At 39.6% G+C, this 23,688-nt stretch overlaps 2 protein-coding genes across 6 annotated transcripts; one reads left to right on the top strand and one right to left on the bottom strand.

Annotated features, from left to right (window-relative positions):
• Positions 1–1,077: 1,077 nt before the first annotated feature.
• LOC107718653 (ectoderm-neural cortex protein 1-like) lies at positions 1,078–10,823 on the bottom strand. Its single transcript, XM_016525846.1, has 4 exons — positions 10,715–10,823; positions 10,376–10,392; positions 8,370–9,894; positions 1,078–2,371 (listed from the first exon to the last, which is right to left on the bottom strand). The coding sequence occupies exons 1-3, from the start codon at positions 10,821–10,823 to the stop codon at positions 8,413–8,415; spliced, it is 1,608 nt and encodes a 535-aa protein (XP_016381332.1). The 3' UTR covers positions 1,078–2,371; positions 8,370–8,412.
• A 3,559-nt stretch (positions 10,824–14,382) lies between these two features.
• Positions 14,383–23,659, top strand: LOC107718643 (beta-hexosaminidase subunit beta-like). Of its 5 annotated transcripts, none has more exons than XM_016525815.1 (15): positions 14,385–14,745; positions 14,923–15,071; positions 15,425–15,490; positions 16,522–16,568; positions 16,701–16,811; positions 17,681–17,782; positions 18,107–18,112; positions 18,327–18,459; positions 18,769–18,949; positions 19,263–19,349; positions 19,611–19,683; positions 21,760–21,937; positions 22,645–22,735; positions 22,873–22,977; positions 23,350–23,659. In XM_016525815.1, the coding sequence occupies exons 1-15, from the start codon at positions 14,504–14,506 to the stop codon at positions 23,411–23,413; spliced, it is 1,635 nt and encodes a 544-aa protein (XP_016381301.1). In that variant the 5' UTR covers positions 14,385–14,503; the 3' UTR covers positions 23,414–23,659. The 5 variants fall into 5 exon arrangements, with proteins under 5 accessions (XP_016381306.1, XP_016381301.1, XP_016381302.1 ...); XM_016525816.1 differs by lacking the exon at positions 21,760–21,937 and adding an exon at positions 20,048–20,222 and having other exon boundaries at positions 14,389–14,745; XM_016525818.1 differs by lacking the exon at positions 18,107–18,112 and having other exon boundaries at positions 14,390–14,745.
• Positions 23,660–23,688: the final 29 nt, after the last annotated feature.

Raw genomic sequence — 23,688 nt, 5'->3', positions numbered from 1 at the left:
CATGCCTAGTAAGAGCTTGGTTAGCTGGTTCAGGTGTGTTTAATTAGAGTTGGAGGAGCTAAACTCTGCAGGACAGTGGCCCTCCAGGACCGAGTTTAGGCACCACTGCGAAAAATCCTTTTTGGAACCCGTGTTTTTAAGAGTGCATCCAGCAAGGTGACTGTGACATATTCCTAATCCAATCGTGTTAACAGCACTGCTGAACTGTAAGGGACAGTCAAAGTTACAACATGCTGGTGACAGCTCCAGCTGTTCTGAGAGCAGCTGCGGGCGTCACCTTCCTCAGATAGTTCTACAGGACCCTTACAACCCAAAGATACCCTGTGTCAGTCTGAGTTTCAGTACTGACAGAGTGATGGATGCAGAGCAGAGTTACAGAGGCTGAATACTGGCCCCAGTTTGGCATGGGGTCACTGGTCGAAAGCACTTGCTAAACTACACTAATGTTCTAGAAGCGAAACGTAATGCTTTTTAGATGGAGGTTTGAGGTCAATCTATATTGTATAAGATCACAAATAGTTGATGCAGGTCAGAGAACCATCACAACTAGATGAATTGACCAGTGGTTAAAGCACATCAGCACATCGCAATTACTTAATCTAAAGAACCTGATTCATTTGGGTAAAATTTAAAGGGATAGTTCACCCAAAAATGACAATTTTGAGAGTGAGTACAAGATGACAATCTTCATTTTTGGGTGAATTGGCCCTCCGTTTTGAAGAAAGCCATCCCCTAAACTCTCAAAACCACTTCCCAACTCCCCCATCTGCTGACCTGCCCACCCTGGGTAACCCGAACCTCTGACGTAATTCGGCCCATTCTTATCCTGTCAATGACCTTTGACCTTCGAGCCTCCATGTTTTTGATCAGATGAACAAGAGGCTCAAGAGTTCGCTGACCACTACAAATTCCACCTGCTCAGTCAAAATGACCTTATGTAAATGTGCAAAAGAGCAGCAGGAACACAGAGCGTTTTGGGCCATGCGCGGTACAACAACCTGTCAACTTCTACACATCCAAACATATATGCAAGCAGAAAAATTAACAATAAATAAAAAAAAATATATATCGTTAATACACAATGGATCAAACAAAACAAACAGCTTTAAAAAAATCATAAATTAAGACTAGTAATAGACACTGAAATATGTGAAGCCAGACAACCAGTTTCTTGCACTTTTTTCTTGTTCTTTTTTTTTTTAATTTACAGTTTTGTTGTTTTGCCATAGAGACTGCATTCCCTCGCAGGGTGACGAAACGACTCTCACCTCTTTTCTCTCCCCTTCTGTCGTTCACGTGACTGTATGTGCTTAGAATAGTACAGGCAAAAACGGCAAAACAGAAGCGTCTCGCACAGTTGAAATCTTGTGCGGGAGAAATGTAAAACTGTAGTCGGTCAGTCAACAGAAGCTGGAAGGACAGCGTTTGTTGTTGGTGCTTTCTCGGAGGGCATGCTCACGCTGTTTATTTTTGAGGGGGTGGGAGTATGATTGGGTGTTGAGTGGGGTCAGACGGACTCTCGTTCAGACGAACATGCTGGGACATGCCTCTCCCGCACTCACTTAGTCGCAATCGCACAGCTGGCACGTGTACCTTGGGACACACTGTGCCCGTGTCCATTTTCACAACAAGCTGCTAAGGTCTGTTCAACAGGAACAGTTCAGCATCAGCCTGTCCTCCTTGTACAGACGTGTGAAGGACAAATACTTAAAAAATAAAATAAAATGCTTGCTCACGTTTCCTTCTGTCCTTTTTTTATGTTTATCAGTCCATTAAGAGTCCGCATCAGCCTTTCTTCTGAGCAAGATCTAATTTTTAACATCAACATGGGAGAAAAGGTAGATGCATATCAGGACATGAGGTACTTTTCCTGGAGTATCTTAACATCTCCAATCATGCGTTGAGACTCTTGTTGTTCTCCCAATCAAAAGCTTCCACATCCTTCATGCATTATACAAATTAAGACAGGCATACGGGTCTATTTTAGCTTGCATGGCATCAGCATTGTACAAAAACGGTCAGAGTACACAAACGTGGGGGACGAAGATGATGATTATGCTGGTTACGATGAAAGCAGACTGGAGTTCAGGGTGCGTCGCAGTTCTTTTGGTTTTCACGGTGAAGCCCAAGTTCTGATACTCCACAAAATGAAGAATGAGACATCACAATGTACTTAAAACTTCCAAGTAGGAAGTTAAAAAAATGGGCAAACTTGCGGCAGAAAAAAAAGCTTTGCGACTGGACTTTGTACACAATATTTAGGCTAGCTCTTATGGGAGAAAGTCTCTTCATAAAATTGCACAGGAAGGCTATAGCGTTTCTTCACAGTTGGAATCCAGTAGACAATATCGACAAATGGACACACAGAATTCTGTGGAAAGATAAGACAACAAAAACAGATTAGGAATTTCAATTTCTCATTATGCTACTTTTGAAAGCAAGACTAGAACTTCACATTTACGCCACACACTCACACATGCATTTCAGGAAAGAATAACATCTCACAAATAAAAATTCAGACAATAAACCAGACCATTTGTTCCTTATCTTTTCTTTTTTCCCCTCAAGGAAAAACAAAAGAAGAGAACAGGTCAGACCCTCACACCTGTTCAACAGCAAACACACGGCATTACAATATACACACACACACACACACACACACACACACAGAGGCCTGCACTCTTTAAAATACTGCATTCAGTCAGATCAATAACGGTATTAATTAAATTAACAAAGGCACATTTAGGAACCTAGAGCACAACTGAATGTAGTGCAACAAAAGCTTCCTCTTCTCTCCATTGTTGTACCAAATGCAACACAGTATGTTTTTCCTCTTTGGCTTTGTCTGTACTATCGTTTTACAGCCTTAAGCTTCCGCAAAGGCCAATATCCATTCTAAAGTCACGTATTCTGTCTCAGGGCCTCTAGCTTGAAATAAAGGTGACAAATGAAGTGGAGGTGTTCATTTGAAAGCTGAAGTCCCCCAGAGCGACCAAATCAAGTCGTTAGCAGACATTTTCTCTCTCTTTTCCTTCCCAACTCCAACTTTCTTCTTTTAAGTTCTGCATACAGTTCATATAAATGACAGTAAAGGGCAGTAGAGCCCTGCAGTTACAGAAGAATCGCTTGCCAATTAAAACCCACTCAAACAGAAGCCCAACGAGACTGGAAGCGGGCAAAGCCAAATCCATCCCTCCATCGATCCCAGGGCCGGCTGAGTGTAGATTCTGCAGAGCTGCTTTTGAAAACAAAATGTTCGGTGAACCGTGGCACTTCATCTAAGCAGCATGGAGTTGACGGTGAATGAACACAGCTTAGGCTAATGACCTCCCTCCACTCCCACACCCGCCAAACACAAGCCTGGCATAAACACACACACGCGTATGTGCAGCTCACACTCGTGCACACGCGCAGCAACATACAAACTTCGTTTTTACCATGGTGGATATTTTCCATTGATTTCTATTTTTTTTTTTATACTGAGCTAAGGACAAATTTCTGATGCAAACCTCTCCATGTCCGTTAAAGAAAATGTTTTACCTTCTTTTCTTTACGGTTTATTAATTTAAAAAAATCCTGGAGAAAAATGATCATTATTAACAAAAATGCTAAGCAGCACAAACATTTTCAACATTGACAATAGTAAGAAATTATTTTTGAGCACCAAATTAGCATATTAGAATGATTTCTAAAGGATCATGTGACAGTAAAGGCTGCTGAAAAATGAGCTTTGCCATCACAGTAAAATATAATAAAACAAAGTAGTAATTTTTAATAATACCATTTCAACTATTACCCAAAATTTTGAACCATATTGTACATAATTTGTATTTACTTCACACATTTATTAAATTAAATTATTAAATCTGTGAATCTCAAACCAGTCAACTATTTGACATTTCGATCCATCAATACTTTGTTTTTATTAAACAAACAGATGTTCTCATTTTTGAGGATTATGACTAAAAATTGACAAAAAGAATCCCACAGCATGGACCCTCTATCCAAACTGCTAAAGACTGAGGCTATCTGTTGTAGGCCATCTTTTATGATAAAAAACAAAACAAAAAAAACTCTACATACACTACTGATACGTTGTTTGCTATTCTGTCTGTTCTGGTATAATGAAATACTTCAGCAAAGAACATCACTGAACCTTTGCAGAGTTCAACAGCACATTTGTACAAAAAACGGTTTCACAGAGAGAGGGAAAAGATAAGGGATAAAGAGAGCAGTGTGTCTGTGTACGTAGGAAAGGGAGGATTCTCTGGAACCAGATGCATTCCCATGGGAGAAAGATAGCAGGAGTTTGAGTGTGAGAAAACACAACCAGTTGGAGAGAAAGAAAGAGCAAGACTGAAAATCTTTGTTTACCCTCCCTTATCCAGTCCTCCCCCTCTCCCCTCATCTCGGTCTTCTCTCTCCTCCCACTCCTCTGGCCAGCAGTGAGGCTCCTCATTGTTATAGGGAGGAAGCTTGCTTGGAACACTTTATGGTCTTTTAAATGCATAGGAATGGCTCAGTGAACAAAGGCAGGACCACCACTTTGAAATGAACTGCCCTGTCAAGGTGGGCGGCATTTCACACACACATGGTCACAGAGACTTTAAAAGCGAAGCTAAATGACCAGTGCCAAAGGTTCAGGAAAGGAATGAGTGTGGAGGACTGCCTCAGTTTTTGTTTTTCAGTGAGGAGGAAGTTCAGTTGGTGCTCGTTCTATTTAGTCTACTGTCCTGGAGGTTGATTCACTCTATCAGTATTTATGGGTTATTCTGTTCTCGCTGCAGTCAGACTGATTACCTGCCATGAAGGGAGAGGAGAAATGAATGTATAAAATATTAATTCTACCAGGCAGATATATAAATCTTTCTATTGTTAGGTGCTTTTTTCTCAAAGAATAAAGTGCTAAATATAAATGCCCCCCCCATTTCTTTCAACGGATATTCTCATTAAATAAGAATGAAAATATTGCCTAAAATGTTCTTATTTTCCACTGTTATACTCACAGAATATAAATGCATCCAGATTGATTTTTGCACCTAAACTCACATCTCAGTCAAGGATTTCAGCACACTGCAAAAACACGGTGATCGGCAATGCAGAAACCGTTTATGGAAAACAACAGCTATGTCTGAATTACCTCATCTCATTTACTTATGCATGTTTTACTCTAAAGTTAAGCAATATGAGTCAAGCCAAAAGATTTCCTACTAGAAATCAAGTGACTCAGCAACAGCGTGGGTTTTACACTGATCTCTGACCTTACTTGGTTTTGTTTTACTAGACACTGTGTTTTATCTACAGTATATGCATTTCAAACAAGTATGTTTATTTCACCATCTTTATTTCATCAATGATTAACCAATCACAGTAGATACATCTAACAGTTAAATCATATAAATGCTTTAGTCAGACTTAAACTGTATTAGTCATTAATTTTTTTAATCTACATAATGGGATTGTAGCACTGCTTTATCCAGCATGTACATTCGTTAAGGTGTGGTCACATTTGCAAAATTTCAAGATACATTTTTGATATCTGCCAGTCTGCTATGCAAATCTGTGTGACCAATTTAAACCAATGCTGAATCTACATGGGGAAATCTTACGCCGTCACACAAACGACAGACTATGTAGATTCCTATTAAAATGACTGTTTTTCTTGTGAAAATTCACTGAACAACTGTAAAGGTGACAACACCTTTAACCAGAAAGACAGTGGTGATGCACAATGTCTATTTAATCAATATTTGATTACACATTGTAGCATATATACTGTACTTAGACAAAGACTGTAGCTAAACAATGCAAAAGCCTACTGTAACCATACAAAGGTACAGAACTTTGCTCAGACTTCATGCTAGCATGCTCCTTGTCGTCAACACACTGCTCATCCAAATTAAACAACTCACCTTTTCTTTCTCTGAGCCCCTCCCTCCTCCCTTATTTGCCCTACCTCTCTTTCCTCCTTCCTCCACCCTTAGACAAATTTCCCCCTCAGGAACAATAAAAGTCTTCTATTCTGCTTCAATTACCCTCGGTGCAACGCCCCTCACTGCACACTCATAACTCATTCAGCCCTACCGCAAAGCTGCCTCCTCACAACAGAGGCACACAAACACAAAGTTTTACTCTGGATCTAAATTTTACATGTGAAGATTTGCATATGCCCACATGCACACTGAAATTCAGGTGTAACCTAGCATCCTTCTCTGATAGGTGTATGGAGCTTCAATCTCCAGCTCAAAGAACAAGGCTTTGAATTCTCTCAAGCAAGGATTTCTATTTTTTTCCTCCCTCACAGTCTGGAGACTGATCAGATACAGCAGAGTCTCCATATCAGCCAGACCAGACAGAGCGCTCACACACACATACTGCATCGCTGGGCATATCACTGCTGAGAGGTAGATACTGGAAAGCATGATGCCCTTTTCTGATGCAGTCCCGCTGTGACCGAAGCCTGTTTTCCTGGAGACTGAGCAAAGCTCAATGCTTAATAGCCACTATTTTTATGGACTCTCGGGAGACGTGGCATCTGTAGCAACCTATTATAAAACATCCATGAATGCACCAGCTTTGAAAGTTATCGATTAAAGCGAAACCCTGAGATTAGTACACCTATATACACAACAGAAGAATCTCCTCACAGAAACAAAGAAAGAAAACAGCAAAAAGACTATCAGTCAAGGAATGAGAAAGAACACAAAAAAGCACTGGGTAACTGATAGACTGAAAAAAAAAGATATCTGATTTTGCACATGAGCTGTGTTGACCTGGTTGATATTCATAGCATGCTGCCTTGCTGTTTCTTTCCTCTCTGCTTCCTAAGACAATATAATTGTTCTGTCAATACTCAATTTGCCATTGATTTGAATAAGGTTCTTTGTCAATGTATGCATGAGGCAGATCATGAGGGATAAATAACCTCTATATCCAAATGCAGTATGCATATGAACACACAGAAAGCCATGTAAAATGTTTCAATGTTTCAGTATACGTTCAAAGAGGGTACTGTGTATGGCAACCACAACACTGGAATTTTTTATAATTAAGAGTTAAAAATGTTCTGGGAAAATGAACAATTAGCAAATATTGTCTAAACAGGTTCACAAAATTGACTAACAAGGCCTGCGAAATTCCCTCGTGTTCAAAAGAAAAATTCTCTTAAAATCTATTTCGGTCCTTACAAACTACTTTGACCATGCAAAGATAAGCTCATACAACCACTTGTAGACAGAATGTAAACAATGAGATTTTCTGGATGAATGTCCACCATGAAATGAAACGGAGACTGATCATAGTAATACATAAAATGCCCAAATATACAGACAGGAATCTAGAAATTCTTGCCAATGATAAACCAATAATTTTATGTCAAGTCCGATAAATGATAACTGATAAATAGAACATATAAAAATTTCTATACTATTTTATCTAAATAGATTTGAAATAAATCGTTATTTATTATTTGAAGGGCCATTTCATTTTAAATTAATTTAAACAGCACAACTTTATGATGTACAGTAGGGTTGGGCCGATAGACGATGCCATCATCCATCGCCGATGGCTGATAGACTTCACGATGTTGAGCCAGCATCGTGATTCCCCCACCCCCCGCAATCCGCTGCATCCCAATACCGTGTACACGGAACCCCTAAAGGGAATAAATACGAGATGGGAGGAAAATATATTTCAATATTTTCTCTCGCAGTTACCTGTATATCATTGGGCAATTATACTGTATACAAATTGCGGGCATCAGGGAGCCGCTATTATGCCTGGCATTGAAACTGCTTTTGAATGCACGATTGCTTTTTAGTTTCACTTTCACTTTCGAGATTCGCGATCGCAGATACTCTGTTAGCGGCAGTACTTGCCACACATTTTGCAAATCATTCGCCATCGTCCTCAGTCTCTCCTTACTCCGTTTATGTGGTGAAATAAACAGAAAGTGAAATTTTATGTAGCTACTGTAATTTAACTGGCAACCGTTAGCAATCGTTATTTGTTTTCTGTGCCTTTCTGAATAGGGATTCATGTTTCGGGCATACCCCCTAACTCCCCCCTCCCCCCGATGTCATTGTCCATCACGATGTTTCACTGTAGACATCGCCCAACCCTAATGTACAGTATGAAAATGGGATGCCCTGACTAGATTTTGACATTTGATAGATTACATTGTACAGTGTTTTTAAATTATTACTTTTAAAATATTAACTTTAAGATAAATACTGTAGATTAAATACTCTAGTATCATTAGATTACTGATATGGTACTACTATTTATTTCATCCTTTTCTGTAATTGGACAAAAAAAAGTAACATGCATGCTAAGCCTAGTAATTCTTTTTTTTAGACTGCATGACCTACCTCGTAGGAACAGTAGGGTCACACAGGGGAGAACAGGCGTGCTTCAGGCTGGGAGGTGTTTCCAGGTGCTGACGAAGGCAGTGGGGATTAAGGAATATGGTACGGTAGTGATGCTGTTCCAGGCATCCAGCGTGGGGTCATAACAGTCCAGGGTTTTGCAGCGCTGTGTACCAAAGTAGCCACCCACCACATAAAGTTTGTTTCCAGAGGCCACCGCTTGGCAGCTCATTCGTTTTGCCGTAACATCTCCAACTTTAGTCCACTGATAAGTCTCACTGCTGAATTTGTAAGCAGAGCAAGCAGAGAATTCTGTGTCGCCTCCCATTACAAAGATCTGGTTGCCGAGAACAGCAGCTGCAGTGTAGCGCCACGGCTGTGGACAGGATGCAGGGACCGCCCAGCGATTTTCTGAGGGATCGTAGCACTGAACTTTAGGCAGCTTGTCGTGGGCCACACTCGTCCCACCGAAGGCGAATAACTTCAGCTTAACGCTGACGACAGCAGCATTGCTAACTCCTTCTCGCAGTGGTGCCACCATGCTCCACTTATTAGCAACTGGGTCAAACTGCTCTACCTGCTTCAAGGACACAGATGGTGATGCAGGCAGACAGCCAGTGGCAGCTGTGTGACCTCCAACGACGTACAGGCAGTGGCGTAACTCAGCAGAACCGTGACCGAAACGAGCGATCAGCATCGGAGCCGCTTTGGACCATTCTTCATGTAATGTGTCATACACCCAAACGTCTTTAGACACACCGTTCTCTGAGCCCCGGCCCCCAGTCACATACACTTTGCAGCCAATGGCACAGGCGCTGAACTCCTTGCGTGGACTGGGGATGTCTGCCTTTGGAATGATCTCTTTGGCCTTCTGGTCCACCAGGTAGAGCTTGTCGCACATGAACGTGGGGCCACCCAACAGGAAAAGGGCATGGCTGGTCTTGCGGGGCCGGGCGCAAGGACTATTGACGACGCCGTCGTTTTGCAAGATGCGCAGTTTGCAGCGGATGGCCTCGTCCACCAGCTCTTTGCTTTTAGCCTGGGCGATGATGAGCTCCTCCGTAGAGACATTCTCCATGAGGAAGATGGCAGGCAGGAGAGCCAGACGCACAGTACGGAGCAGCTCTGGAAGGTGACAGTGCCTCCTCTCAAGGTCGTAGTTCACCCAGTTAAGTGCCGACTCGTAGACCAGACGCTCGTCCTCGGTTTCGAGCTCTTCGTGTGCCAGCAGTTGGACCAGCATGTCCTTAGGCAGCTGGAGAAACTCTTCAGTCTTGCAGATAGCAGGGAAGTTACTGAGGCACATGCTCCAGGACAGCTGGAACAGCTGGGTGCACTGGTGAGCATCTGAGAGAAGCAGCATGCCCAGGCAGTTGGATGGGTGAAGGTTCTTCTCCAGGAACTCGGCACAAGCATCACGGATGTCCTGAAACTCCAGCATGTCACCGGCCTCAAGGAGAGACTCCGCGTTCTCCTCATTTATTATCACTCTTGACGAATAGGCATAGTCCAGAAGGAGCTCCAATACCTAGACAACGCAGAGTAGATACAAGTTTAACCTAAATAAATTGACAACTTTTTGCAGTCAAACTGTAATACGAGTTACTTGAAAACCATTACACTTAATTTGCAAAAGCCTGATGTTCAACCCGATTCAACCTGATGTTCAAACCCAGAGCTACTGCCGAGTTTTCAGTGCTCTTCAATTTATAAGTTGTACATTAAATCAGAGTAGCTTACAATGACAAAATTGATTTCTGTCATCATCTACTCTCCCTCATGTCATTTCAAACCATTATTTAACACAAAAGATGGTATTTTGAAGTTTTTGTTTTGTCCTACAATGGGAGGAAAAAAAGATTTTTCAAAACATCTTTTGTATTCCACAGAAGAAATCACACAGGTTTGGAACCATATGGGGTGGGTAAATAACAGAATTTGAATTTTTGGCTGAACTATCCCTTTCACACTCTTTGACTACTCTACAAATTCAAGCACTTCCATAGTACCTCTGGATGAATGGATTCTGACAAAATATTTTAATAGCCTGTGTACCCTAGTGACAACTGGCATGTTGCTGTGGCTTGAATAGCCTCTGTTGTCCGAGTTGACTGACATTGTTTTGAACAGTGATATGATCGGTATCAGCACAATACACAAAGAGCATGCCAAACCTCAACATGAAGGCAGAGAAGATGATGTAATTCTGCAAACACAACATAAAAACCCACTGGAAGCCTCTCTGATGTCTAGCCGACTGGAATGCGAACAAATGCAAGGGAGTCTAATCATTACCAGGTGTTCAAAGGCAGATGGATAAGAAGGGGGAAACTGAAAGGGAAAAAAACCTTCAGAAGTAAACACCCCTGCCTGAAAATTCACTGTGGAAAAACGAACAAAGAGTAGAGAACCAGGCACAGAGTCAACACTAAGTGTGTCAATGTCACCGGCTGCCATATGGTCGCCTATATGGTGCACATTCAAATCCAATCAGCCTGAATTTCCATGTAACCGATACACGCCCCCAGTCCCTGCCGGCGGCTGTCAACATCCCTCCAGGGAGAATTTAATTGTGTTTCCACTAATGTTGTGCAGAGGCAAAATGTAGTTCCGAACTTGGCTAAATACATTAAGGACACACAAGCAATGTTGATGTATCACACCTGATACAGCCCAATAATCAATTTATATTGGCCACAGCTGTGAAGTACAAGAGCCAGAAACCCTGTGCTGACATTGGCTATTAATTATTTTGCAACACAGCACTGGAGAATAGCAATGTGATGTGAATGATATGTTTATGATAAATCATAAACAATCAGTTGATAGGTTACAATAAAGAGTGTAATGAAAATTTGTGTAATGACAAATATATCTTATAAGTAGGCTCTATTAAAAAGTGCTTTTAAAACACCATTTCTTGTTCCAGAAAACTAATTTTGAATGACAAATCAACATTCTCATGACAATGTCATAGGTGCACTGACATCACTTGCACACACCACTATTTTGATAATATAATTTTAAAATAAATGACAACTAGAATAATTATTTAATGCTTTAAATGTACATATTTTCTTAATATTTCAAATATTTTCACATGCTTTAATAGCGAAATGTCCTATGAAATATGTCCTAGAAACAACCTAGAGTAACTAAAGATATATTACCGGTTCAGGAGCAATGAGGACTTCAGTTCCGTCTGCTTTGGCTCACAAACATGCCACAACGAGACGCGTGCAGTCACAATACTGGCGGCGCTAAACGCTCTGGCAACAGCGTCCGATGTCGCGTGGATAAACCACAAAATACACAAATGAAGAGTAATTTAATCCACTTGCTTTTAACGTAAGCAACCAGCCTAGAAATGCAGTTTGGTCTATTGTTGCTGAGTTACACAGAAAACTGCTTGAGTTCCTCTATCTTTGTGACTACGGTGCACAACTACATTCGCTCGTATCGCCACACAGCAGCTCCGCCACCGCGTGTGTGTGCAGGTCTCAATACTGAACAGCTGACGGGTGTGAACAGCTTTTAGAGAACGAAGAAAGAGAGGCGGAGCGCTGCAGCTCTTTAGGAGAATGTGGGAGGAGATAGACCGATGAACTGGCGTGAAAAGAGATAAGGAGATTGTGGTGGTGGGGCTCATTAATATAATAATAAAGACATTTTACTAGACTGCATATCACCAAGGGGTTTGTGTGTATGAATGTATTCAAAGTCTCTGTATACATTACTGTATACTTCGCATATAACTGACCCTTTAGGAAGTGCTGCTTAAGAGTAATCCTACTTGAACAGCAACTCCAATGGCAATGCTGTTTTTCAAGTGATAGTCATTTAAATCATATAGTCTATAAATTGTGCATCCAGCCTAAACTTTATTCCTCAGTCTGTGAGATGCACTACCATGCACACACTGGTTAGAAGGTTCAGAGCTAGTTTTGAATTTAAATTCACTGAACAATTTTGCCCCCTGCTGAACAAAAGGCGAATTTGCGTTGTCTGCATCAAACCTGTAAATGCCCTTGACGTATGTAGGTGATTTAAATGTCTAACTTTCGAATGAAAAATGTCACGATTGTTCTTGGGTCTTCTTGGGCAGTAATGTGGTAGACTTAAGTATGTGGCTCCTGTTGCCTGGTATGTTTCTTTTCTAAATCTGTGGAGCTATAAAATATATGTGGCCAATACCTCTGTTGTCGGGCTCCGTGTGCATACAAAAATCTCACTGGATTATTTCAGTTAATGGCAAAATGAATGTTTGCAAATGTAAACTGATGTAGTGTCACACTGTACGGGAGATATAATTCGTTGCATTAGTATGGAACACAAGGACGCGCCACCTAGCGGACGCCACACACACACACACACACACGCACGCACACATCAGTTAATGGCAAAATGAATGTTTGCAAATGTAAACTGATGTAGTGTCACTGTACGGGAGATATAATTCGTTGCATTAGTATGGAACACAAGGACGCGCCACCTAGCGGACGCCGCGGACGCCACACACACACACACACACACGCACAGAGCGAGAGAGAGAGAGAGAGGGAGAGAGAGACAGGCAGTTTCTCAAAATCATATTTAGCTGTAGAAACCATTGGCAGCAAAGTTCTATATGATCTACTTATGCTTACAATGCTTTTGGGCAGCCCAGCTCTGGGTAGGTGGGTAGGTTTGATGAAATTGACAGTGTTCAGTGTTACTTTTCTCGTAATTCTTAAAAAGGAAACATCAACAGTTCACATAAATATTAAAATTCAGTTATTTTCCTCACCCTGGTGTTGCAATGTGCCCTTCTTTCTTCGCCGACCAAGACCAAGCAAAACATTTTAAAGGCACAATATGTAAGATTTTTTAAAATTAAAATGTCCAAAAACCACTAGAACAGTGTTATATATTTTGCTGACTAATGTACTTACATTATCCCAAATGTTTAGAAGAATGTTTAAATCCAGATAAATAAGCAATTTTAACTAGTGACATGGACCAGCGGCCTCGTTTCGCTTCGACGGCTTTCAGCCTCATCCTGCTTTCGTCTACTACATTAATAAATCATTAGCTCATCCATGACCATGATTTCTGCCAGAGTCCTGTCGGATTGCATCGGCTGTGGGGATGAAGACGACAACTCCCATGATTCCACACTCAGTCACAGCGTCATCAAACTACGCCTTTGTTTCTTTGTTTAGTTTGAATATGCGCCCTCTAGCGGCGAAAAATTACACATTGTGCCTTTAATTTCTTTTTTTGTTGTCTAAAAAGTAAAGAATGACTGAATTTTCAAGTATGAGGTCTCTGAGTAGTGTATAAGGTCTCTGCACAACACAAGTGGGAGTTTCTAGTTTTATGGGCTTTTTTAAACGAATGTAGGCATACCTGGGGAAGGCTTTAAACGGTAGTATATAAACTATTTGTGCAGAAAAAAATCTTGAAACTCATTTTCTTTCTATCGTAATTTCACATTAGAAAATAGTATATCAATAATATCTAGTTGTTCAGAACAACAACAAATATTGCTTTACAAAAAGTCGGTAGTACACAGTAGGCCACTATTTATTATTATAAGTACACGGTATTCGGGAAATATGCCTTTTGCTACTAGTCTTGCTATTTTATTGTTTTTATTACGTGATATGATTGAAATATATGCAGGCTTCTCCCTTTATAATCATAAGACGTGTTGAAACCTGAAACATTGTTTAGCTCATATCGTTTATTCGGGAAATATGCCTTTTGCTACTAGTCTTGCTATTTTATTGTTTTTATTACGTGATATGATTTAAATATATGCAGGCTTCTCCCTTTATAATCATAAGACGTGTTGAATCTGAAACATTGTTTAGCTCATATCGTTTCCTTTGCTTGGGCCATTTGTTTTGCAAGTTTAGCCTACATCTAAGAATTGACCTTCTTCATTGTTCTCGGTGCAAATGAACAGATAAAGGGATGAGGTTTGATAATAACAATCTGTGAAATTCACTTTAGACGTTTAGGGGGGTGTGGCGGCTTGGTAGGTCCCATGACTTGGGTTGAGGTAAACACCGCCCCTGAGCTCAGAGCACATCCATACTCCCCCGTTCAGACTGAAGCAGAAGTCAGCTGACCGCACAGCGCTCAACACAGACATGTACTGCCTGCTCAAATGTGCGCCGCTGATTTTGGCGGTAGCCGTCTGCCATGGCTGGCTCTTCGGCGACTTTGTGGGAAAACAGAAGGAGCTGAATGAAATCTCTCTCTGGCCTCTACCGCAGAAATTTCAGTCGTCCGCCGTCGCTTTTAAACTCAGTCCCGCCAGCTTTCAGATCGTCCACGCGAAACAGTCCTCCGCCGGACCGAGCTGCAGCATACTCGAGAATGCGTTTCGCAGGTAACTTAACTGTACAATACCTTATTCATATTTGTGCCGATATTGTGTTATAAAAGACGCTAATGTTTAGCTTTAACAGGAAGTACGTTACAGTGTCAGTAAAGTATGGTTCATGAGCGCTGTGTGCTCCGTGCCAAATATACAGCACTTGGGCTTCAGCTGACCTTTGCTTTGCAGATATTTTGAATACGTGTTTGGTGACCTGAAGAAGCACGAGAAGAGCCGAAAGAAAGTGTATGATTCAGATCTCGTGGAGCTTCAGGTATGGATCACATCAGCTGATCCGGAGTGCAACGGTTACCCGAGTCTGCAAACCGACGAGTCATGTGAGCTCTTTTCCCTTCCGCCTCTGTGATCCAATGCGCCGTAACCTCAGTGATCTCTAATCCAATGAACGATCGGCAAATCCAATAATTGACATCTGCCTCTCGGAGGTGTAATCGGGTTAACGTATTAACGTGATCCTAGTGCTCTTTTTAGATGTAGTAACATTTGACTCGTGCAAAGTAATTTATAAACGCTTTTCTGCTTAATATTTCATGGAAACTGCATTATGAAAGTCAGCCACTTCTTGCTTCTGCAATCAGATGTGTTGAGATTAAACTCAACTGTGTGGGCTTGAGCCAGTGAATGTTTTAGTTGTCTGTGAATTGTGTAAAGTTTTGCTCTCTTTGTGTAGATGAGCTGTCAGTTGATGAATCCTCTGCTGTGCTGAAAGCTGCTAATGCATGGGGAGCTTTGCGTGGTAAGCGAAACTCTACAATGGAGTTCTACAGTAAAGGCAGTAAACAAGCTCACAATTATATTTCCCTTTTGAACATATACACTACCATTAAAAAGTCTGGTCAGTCTTTTTTTTTTTGAAGAAGAAGAAGAAATTAATACTTTTTTTCAGTAGGAACACAATAAATTTATAAAAAGTGACAGTAAACACATTTAAATTGTTACAAATAATATATTTCAAATAAATGCTGTTTTTAAACTTTCTATTTATCAACAAATCGTGAAAAGGTATCACCGTTTCTACAAAAATATTAAGCAGTACAACTGTTTTCAGCATTGGTAGTAATAAGAAATGTTTCTACAGCAGCAAATCGGCATATTAGAATGATTTCTAAAGGATCATGTGGCACTAGACAAGACCGGAGTAATGCCTGCTGAAAATTCAGCTTTGCCATCACAGGAAAATACATTTGAAAATATACTAAAATAGAAAATAGTTATTTTAAATTGCAACAATATTTCACAGTATTACTGTTTTTAATGTATTACGTAGAATCTAATTTCCATTCCTATCAGTGGCATTGTCCTTACTTAAGAATGTTTAGTGTTGTTTCAAAGCCAGGGTTTGTGTAATCCTGCCCTAAGAGAAGAGATGGCAGTATTTATCATGTCCATATAATATGTTTTATCGTAAAGCTGCAGTCTGTAACTTTTTTGTGTTCAAAATTAACAACATTTATATAATAAGGGAGTACACCATGAATCAATTTTCCAAACTGTGTTTTTGGCTTGTCCTGAATCACTACGGTACACCTATAATAAGTGTGTATATTCTGACTATTTTAGACTGGTTCGGGTAGGTACCGCTGCAGAGTAGCGCAGTACCTGTGTGATTCGTCATAGACATAAACAGAGAGAAGTAGCTCCGGCTACAATGTTCTTCTGCAAGACGCACGCAGTTCTGTTTATTAACCGCTAGAGTGCCAAAAGTTACGGACTGCAGCTTTAATTTATGATTTAATCGATGTGTAACCTCATGTTTACTGTTGTAAGGACTGGAAACATTCAGCCAGCTGGTCTATGAGGATGACTATGGAGCCGTAAGTTTGAAGTAGACCATTACTTATTGGATTATTGTTTTTGATTAGGGCTTTAAATATGAATAAATTCCACCAATATATCTATTTAAGCTCTTCTAATATCAAAACAACTTTTTGCTGTCTTCTCAACAGAACAACATCAATAAGACAGAGATCTCAGATTTCCCACGGTTTGCCCATCGAGGGATCCTCCTGGACTCATCTCGCCACTTCCTGCCACTCAAAGTCATTTTGGCCAATTTGGTGAGCTGAAATCATTTGCTTTACAAGGTCATGCTTTACTTAAACACATGCATGGGTCTAGAGTGGCATTTAGGCCATGATTAAAATAGGCCACGATTAATCGATGACTTATCATTAGGCCTGTCACGATAACAACTTTTTGTTGTGCGATATATTGCCTCAGAAGTAATTGCGATAAGCGATATTATTGTCATATTAAAGACCATTTTATGCCACTGAATATATAATCATAATGTAACAGCATAGTAATGCAAGAAGGCCTACACACTTCCAAATGACAACAAACTTTTAATTTTTAAACTTTTTTTTGTAGAAGCATTTTTTAAATTTGAACTAGCACCTCATGACTACACCACATTATGTACGGCTGGCTGCAAAGACACAGGCGCAATTGGAATGTACAAAACATGGTGACATTAATTTTTAAGTAAATATAATGGGCGATATATTGCGTCACCAAAAATTATTGAGGTCATGTACATATATTGCGCGATAAGTCGATATATATTGATTATTGCGACAGGCCTACAAAGTTTTTCATTAATGCTCAGTTTCCTCATTAGACTTGTGTCAGCTAAAAAGCTCAAGGAAGTTATTTTATGAGACTGGAAAGTCAAGTTCTTTATGTTCATACATGACAGTAATCACAAGACAAGATGACGCTTATCACAAGGTTTGTCTGGAAAAAATTGCGGTTAGCGAACAGTAGTGATATAAAGTTTTGACCTAGAATTAACTGCAAGTCACATGTTCATATTAGTGGAAATATGTGCAAGGACCCTCCAAGGTTTGTTTTTTTCCCCATTTGATGCATTTTGAAGTGCTTCTCATCCCACAGCGTTAAGTAATAAAATGTCTAATTTTCACAGGAAGCTATGGCGATGAACAAGTTTAATGTATTTCACTGGCACATTGTGGACGATCAGTCGTTTCCTTATATGAGTGGTACCTTCCCTGACTTAAGTCAGAAGGTGAGTATATGATGTACTTGACTTTGTTTTAGATTCAAACTTGACTGCCTCACACTGATTAAATACATCTCTATTCAAAACATGAGAAATATTGTAGATTTCAAACAGGTTGTTAGTGGATTACCATGCTAGAATTATATTATCGCTAAAGGGCGATGGCCAACATCATGTAAATAGGAGACCACGACTATGCGTATCAAGCTATTGTATTGTTACACTGCAACAAATTCCAGATTTTTTGAAAGGCTTTAAAAAAGATATGCCATGCTTTTAAAAATAGTTCCCTGTTCTCATATACTTTTTTTGTATTTGCTGCATTTGAAGCGAAAGATAAGGGATAAAGATTTACCACAAAATGATGATAGTGCTGTAGGACACGTCAGTTCCAGTGTTATTTCCAGTGTCATTTCCTTTAGTGTAGAAATTTCACCTCTAATCAAAAGATTTAGGTTGTAGAACTCAACTGCCACTGCTGAAATCTAACTGGGAAAGTGTTAATCTTTGTGTATCGATCATGTTTTCCCTATTTTTTTGTGATTAACAGGGAGCCTATCACCCATTCACACATGTGTACACTCCATCTGACGTGAAGATGGTCATCGAGTTTGCCCGCATGAGGGGGATCCGAGTCATCCCTGAGTTTGACACACCAGGACACACACGGTCATGGGGCAATGGTAAGTTGGTGGACTTGATACATGAGCTTTTCACAGATTGTTTTGCTTAGTCATGTTTAGGGCTGGAATAACACTGCATAACTATTGAAATGTGAACCGAAAGAAATGACTTTTAAGTCGAAACAAACACAGAGCTAACTCACAAAGAAACATGCCTTATTGCTAGGAGATGCATGGCAAATGTAAACAAGTCATATAGTGTATTCCAGCCTTAAGTCATGTTGTGTTGGTTTCAGTAGTTCACATTTAAACTGCACTTACTGATTAATATGACAACACGTTTTCTCTCTCTGTCGCTCTTTCCCTTAGGCATAAAGGATCTGCTAACACCTTGTTACAGTGGCTGTAGTCCTTCAGGAACATTTGGGCCGGTGAACCCCATCTTAAACTCCTCTTATGACTTCATGACAGAGTTTTTTAAAGAGATTAGCACTGTCTTCCCTGATGCCTACATTCACCTGGGGGGAGATGAGGTTGACTTCAGTTGCTGGTAAGAAAAAAGGAGCTTCCTACTCAATCGTCAATTATTAAACTACATTGTTTATCTGAATAATGTAATGCCAATAATCTTACCTTATATACAATTATTTTCTTTTATCAAATACTTTGATTAAAAGAAATAATAACTGTAACTGTCACACGGTAGCTTGAGTGTTATACAGAAACAGTTTGTTTCTAACCGAAAATTACATAGCCTAATATGTAAGGGCATGTATTGTTTCTCTTTTTCTATTTGCTTTACTTTGTGTTGATAGCTGTTACTGTTAAAGGCCATGCTTACATTCCATTTATTGTTTCTGTAGGAAGTCTAATCCTGATATTCAGAAGTTTATGGTGCAGCAGGGCTTTGGCACAGACTACAGCAAACTGGAGTCTTTCTACATTCAAAGGTAAGAGCTTCACTATAGTCAGGAATACATTTCCTATTGTTGCTCTTTTGTTAGTTTTGACTGCTTTTATTGTCCTCATTTGTAAGTCGCTTTGGATAAAAGCGTCTGCTAAATGTAAATGTAATACATTTATTGTGGTCTTGTAGTCTAAATTACAGATTATTATGACGGTTTTTTATTTCTCAGAAGAATGTAATTGTAAATGAAAATATGAATCAAAACACATTCTAATATTATGTATTATTCATCTTTGGAAAACAGATTACTTGATATTGTGGCTGCTACCAAGAAAGGTTACATGGTGTGGCAGGAAGTGTTTGATAATGGGGTGAAGGTAAGGCTCATCTTTTCTGTGCTGAAGGGCTCGTCCTGTTGGGAAGTAATGTAAATCCATAAATGTTATATCACAGTCTTCGTTACTTTAACCACCTTTTATAAACAAATTAAGACACATTCTTGCAGGTCCAAAATGCTTTGTGACTTCAAATCAAAGCCTAATCTACTTTTCTTTAACCTTCTTAATCACAAATAGCTTGACTTGCATGCTCGCCTTTTCACAAGCCACTGCTAACATGCCACTAAATTGCTGTTTTTAACTGTGCTTGCATGTAGATGTATGATTGCCAGTAACAATATAACAGCCCCAAAAACAAACAAACATTGATTAGGGCACATAATGTGCTTTATGCATGTTCCAGCTGAAGGATGACACTGTGGTGGAGGTGTGGATGGGGAACAAGATGGAGGAGGAGCTACAGAATGTGACTGGGGCAGGATTTACAACCATTCTTTCTGCCCCTTGGTACCTGGACTACATTAGCTATGGACAGGACTGGCAACGCTACTACAAAGTTGAGCCACTCAATTTCCCTGGTCAGTTTCTGCAGTCCAACTCTAATTTTGTTTATTTTAGCACCACTAGTTTACTAATCTAGTAGTTTCAAACGTAGAAACTATAGTTATTGAGTGTTTACTCATGTATTGACCATTAAATTATGTGTGATGGTTTTGACATGCCATGTTGGCAACTTAGGGTTAAGAAAGTTAGTTCAGATTCAGTTTTAATTAAATATGGTTATTAGTAACCTTTTCAATCACTATACCTTTAATTACATTTTAACCTGTTTCTTGCCCTGAAAATAGCCATGGACAAGTTGACATGGTGTTGAATCACAAACAAGCTTGGGGGTTGAGGCTTTGGTCTGCGTAGAGCTGGTTCACTGAGAAACACTTGTATTTTAATAGAGGACAAATACGCTTGTCATCGACCATATATTAATTATATAGAATTTCCTGTAATTTCTGCATTATTGTAGTGTATAGTTGTGATCCGGTCAGTCTGGCTCAGGGTCTTGGTTTTGCTCGTCACTAGTACGTTGTCATGTCTACGTAATGTCAGAGTGTTTGAGCACTCCTGATCAACTCTGAGCTCCTGCCACATCTCGAGGTCAGTTGTTTTAGACACTGAAACCACATGTTCCTGAATGCTATGGAAAGCTCGCATTCCATCATCTATCACTCTAAATACATTACCGTTCAAAAGTTTGGATCTGGTAAGAGTTTTAAAAAATTATTTTGAAAGAAGTCTCTCCAAGGCTGTTTATTTGATCAAAAATACAGTAAAAGCAGCAATATTGTTAAATGTCATGATCATTCAGAAGTCTTTGAATAAAAAAATTCAAAAGAACAGCATTTACTTTTTTTTTTGGCAACATAAATATCTTTACTGTCACTTTTGACCTTAAAAAAATCTTAGTGACCCCAAACTTTTGAATGGTAGTGTATACTTTGCCATAATTCCTCCTCCATCTTGCTTCAGTCTTGTTAAATTAATATGACTACTAAAAAGTAAAAATTTCTACCTCGTTCTTCGTAGATGTTACTGTATAGAATAATAGTTAACTGTTGTCAGGTTTAAAGGCCATTAACTAATGATCTAATGAGAAAGACATGTTGACTGAGTCACTAAGCATCTGACCTTCCAGGAAAATATGACACTAGATGGATATATTTCTCTGGACTACATTCAAGATCTAACATTACAATTTTTGATGTAGTGTTGACATTGTTTACCTATTATTTATAACGTAACTTATTATGAATATTGATTGCATTATATTGGGATGTGCCAATATTGATAGCCAATAATAATTTTTTTACAGCTGATTTTATGCCAAATATTGTACATCCATATTTTTTGTCACTTTAAAATGAACCATGTTCAGTTCTTTCATGACGACTACTAGCGACTAGATCTGCATAAATGTGCAATCTTGGTATCTTTGACAATGTAAATGTGAATGAAGCATGAAAAGCCTCACAGAGACCTTAAATGGAGTCCAGAGTGATTTATCCACATTGACGTGTGTTCGTTTGTGTTATACATGCGTCTGTATGTGTACACATGTAGCTGAAAGCCGACACACAGATCCATGTGTGGAAAGAAAGGCCGCAGTACCAGGATGAGATGGCGAAGGTAACAGCGGCTGGTTTCAATGCTCTGCTCTCCACACCCTGGTACCTCAACCGCATCAGCTACGGCCAAGACTGGGTGAACGTTTACAAAGCCGACCCCCAAAATTTCACTGGTGTGTGTGTCATTTGCAGAGAAAGTCTGTGGGCCTCTGTTTCTGTTTGACTTGTGCTTCTCCTAAATTTGTACAACATCTCAAGGTGTACAGTAAAAAACTGACTGTTAAGTAACTTTAAACAGCACTGATTATACAATACATGATTTTCTGACCTATGTTGGAGTTGACCTCTCTTGAACACAAGAGTTGAGAAGTCTGTTATTGGATGAATCTGGTTAATTGTCTTGTTTACTGTAACCAAGGTTGGTACAAATGGTTTTAGGTTTTGAAGGTCAGCTACACTGATTCAAAGGCAACATGTTTAAATGACAAAGGTGGCATGTGATTGTACAGTGTCATTTACACCAGATAATCTCATATCCTTAAATCAATGAGGATCAGTTTTTTTTTTTTTTCAGTCCAAAGCTCCGTCATAGCAATGGCATTGTTAGGAACACATTTTCATTTGGATATGCAAACAAACATGCTTGTCATGTGACCATGGCACTTTGGACAGATTTACAGTTATGAGTCTATTCAGTCACGACCCAGTTTAAATGGTTTGCTTTGTCTGCAGGTTTTTAGATGTTTGATATAGGAGTGTTTGGCACACAGATCAGACTCAAACAGGATCAACTCTTTACTTTGAGGGACAGCTTTTTGTACAATGTTGTATTCATTTTTTTTGCTGTTGTTTATAACTTGTGATTGATAATTTACCACAGGCACAGATGCACAGAAGAAGCTGGTGATTGGTGGAGAGGCTTGTCTTTGGGGAGAGTATGTGGATGCTACCAACCTCACTCCTCGACTCTGGTATGATATATTACTCAACTGTACCATCTCCTGTCTTGTAACGTGTAAAACATAAAAGATAAAGTTAGGAACCAAACCTAGTATTTATTTAGAATTATGTAAATTATGATTTTTTTTGTTTGCTTGTGCCGTTGCAGGCCAAGAGCCAGTGCTGTTGCCGAGAGGTTATGGAGTGATAAAAGTGTGACAGACGTGGGTAATGCCTATAATCGTCTGGCCCAGCATCGCTGCCGCATGGTCAAGTGAGTTCAAATATGACAGTGGCAAATTCATTAATGCAATCTTCAACTTATTTAATCAATAATACAGCATACAGTTCCATTGATCTATTTCATTCTTCAATTTTATGTGTAAGAATCAAAATGCTTAGCAGTGGAGTGACCTCACTAATCTCTGATGGCCTTGATTTTTGTTTATTTATAGATTAATTTATAACAATATTATTTCTTTCGAATAATTTTTTTAAGGCTGTCTGTTTTGGGTCGATTGGGAAGATTTTGAAAATGTAAAAAGTATTCGGTACAGTCTTTGTACAAATAATTTAATTTGCACAGGCATATTTTTGTATGTTTCACTGGTGTTTCACTGATGTTTCACCCCTCTTTCCCCATCAGGAGAGGCATACCTGCAGAACCTCTATTTGTTGGCCACTGCCGTCAGGAGTACATGGGCCTATGAAATTCAACATTCAGTTCACAGTAGACAATCAAAGGGAATAAAAGGACAACACTTTTTAAAAGATAAAACCATGTTAACCATTCCAGTAACTATGATTTGCTGTTCTATGCACTGAGCCAGTTATTGCCAGAACTTGATGTTTGCAAATGGACAGTTCTGTACATCTCAATTTCCTCTGTATGCTTAAATTTGATTAAACTGTCATTACTATTCTAAATTTGAATAAATTTGAAGTTTTTGAAACGAGGTCTGCTTTTTAATTATTCCCCAAGGCT

Source organism: Sinocyclocheilus rhinocerous, unplaced genomic scaffold (genome assembly GCF_001515625.1).
Source record: "Sinocyclocheilus rhinocerous isolate Xijiao unplaced genomic scaffold, SAMN03320098_v1.1 scaffold873, whole genome shotgun sequence".
In the NCBI taxonomy this organism is placed as follows: Eukaryota; Metazoa; Chordata; class Actinopteri; order Cypriniformes; family Cyprinidae; genus Sinocyclocheilus; species Sinocyclocheilus rhinocerous.
Note: the sequence above shows the minus strand (reverse complement) of the source record. Positions and strands in the feature narration are given on the sequence as shown.

Coding starts and splice junctions, on each gene's coding strand:
- LOC107718643 (XM_016525815.1), top strand. CDS start 14,504: ATGTACTGCCTGCTCAAATGTGCGCCGCTGATTTTGGCGGTAGCCGTC. Junction 19,350..19,610: donor GAGTCTTTCTACATTCAAAG/GTAAGAGCTTCA, acceptor TTTGGAAAACAG/ATTACTTGATATTGTGGCTG. Junction 22,978..23,349: donor CATCGCTGCCGCATGGTCAA/GTGAGTTCAAAT, acceptor TTTCCCCATCAG/GAGAGGCATACCTGCAGAAC.
- LOC107718653 (XM_016525846.1), bottom strand. CDS start 10,823: ATGGCAGCCGGTGACATTGACACACTTAGTGTTGACTCTGTGCCTGGT.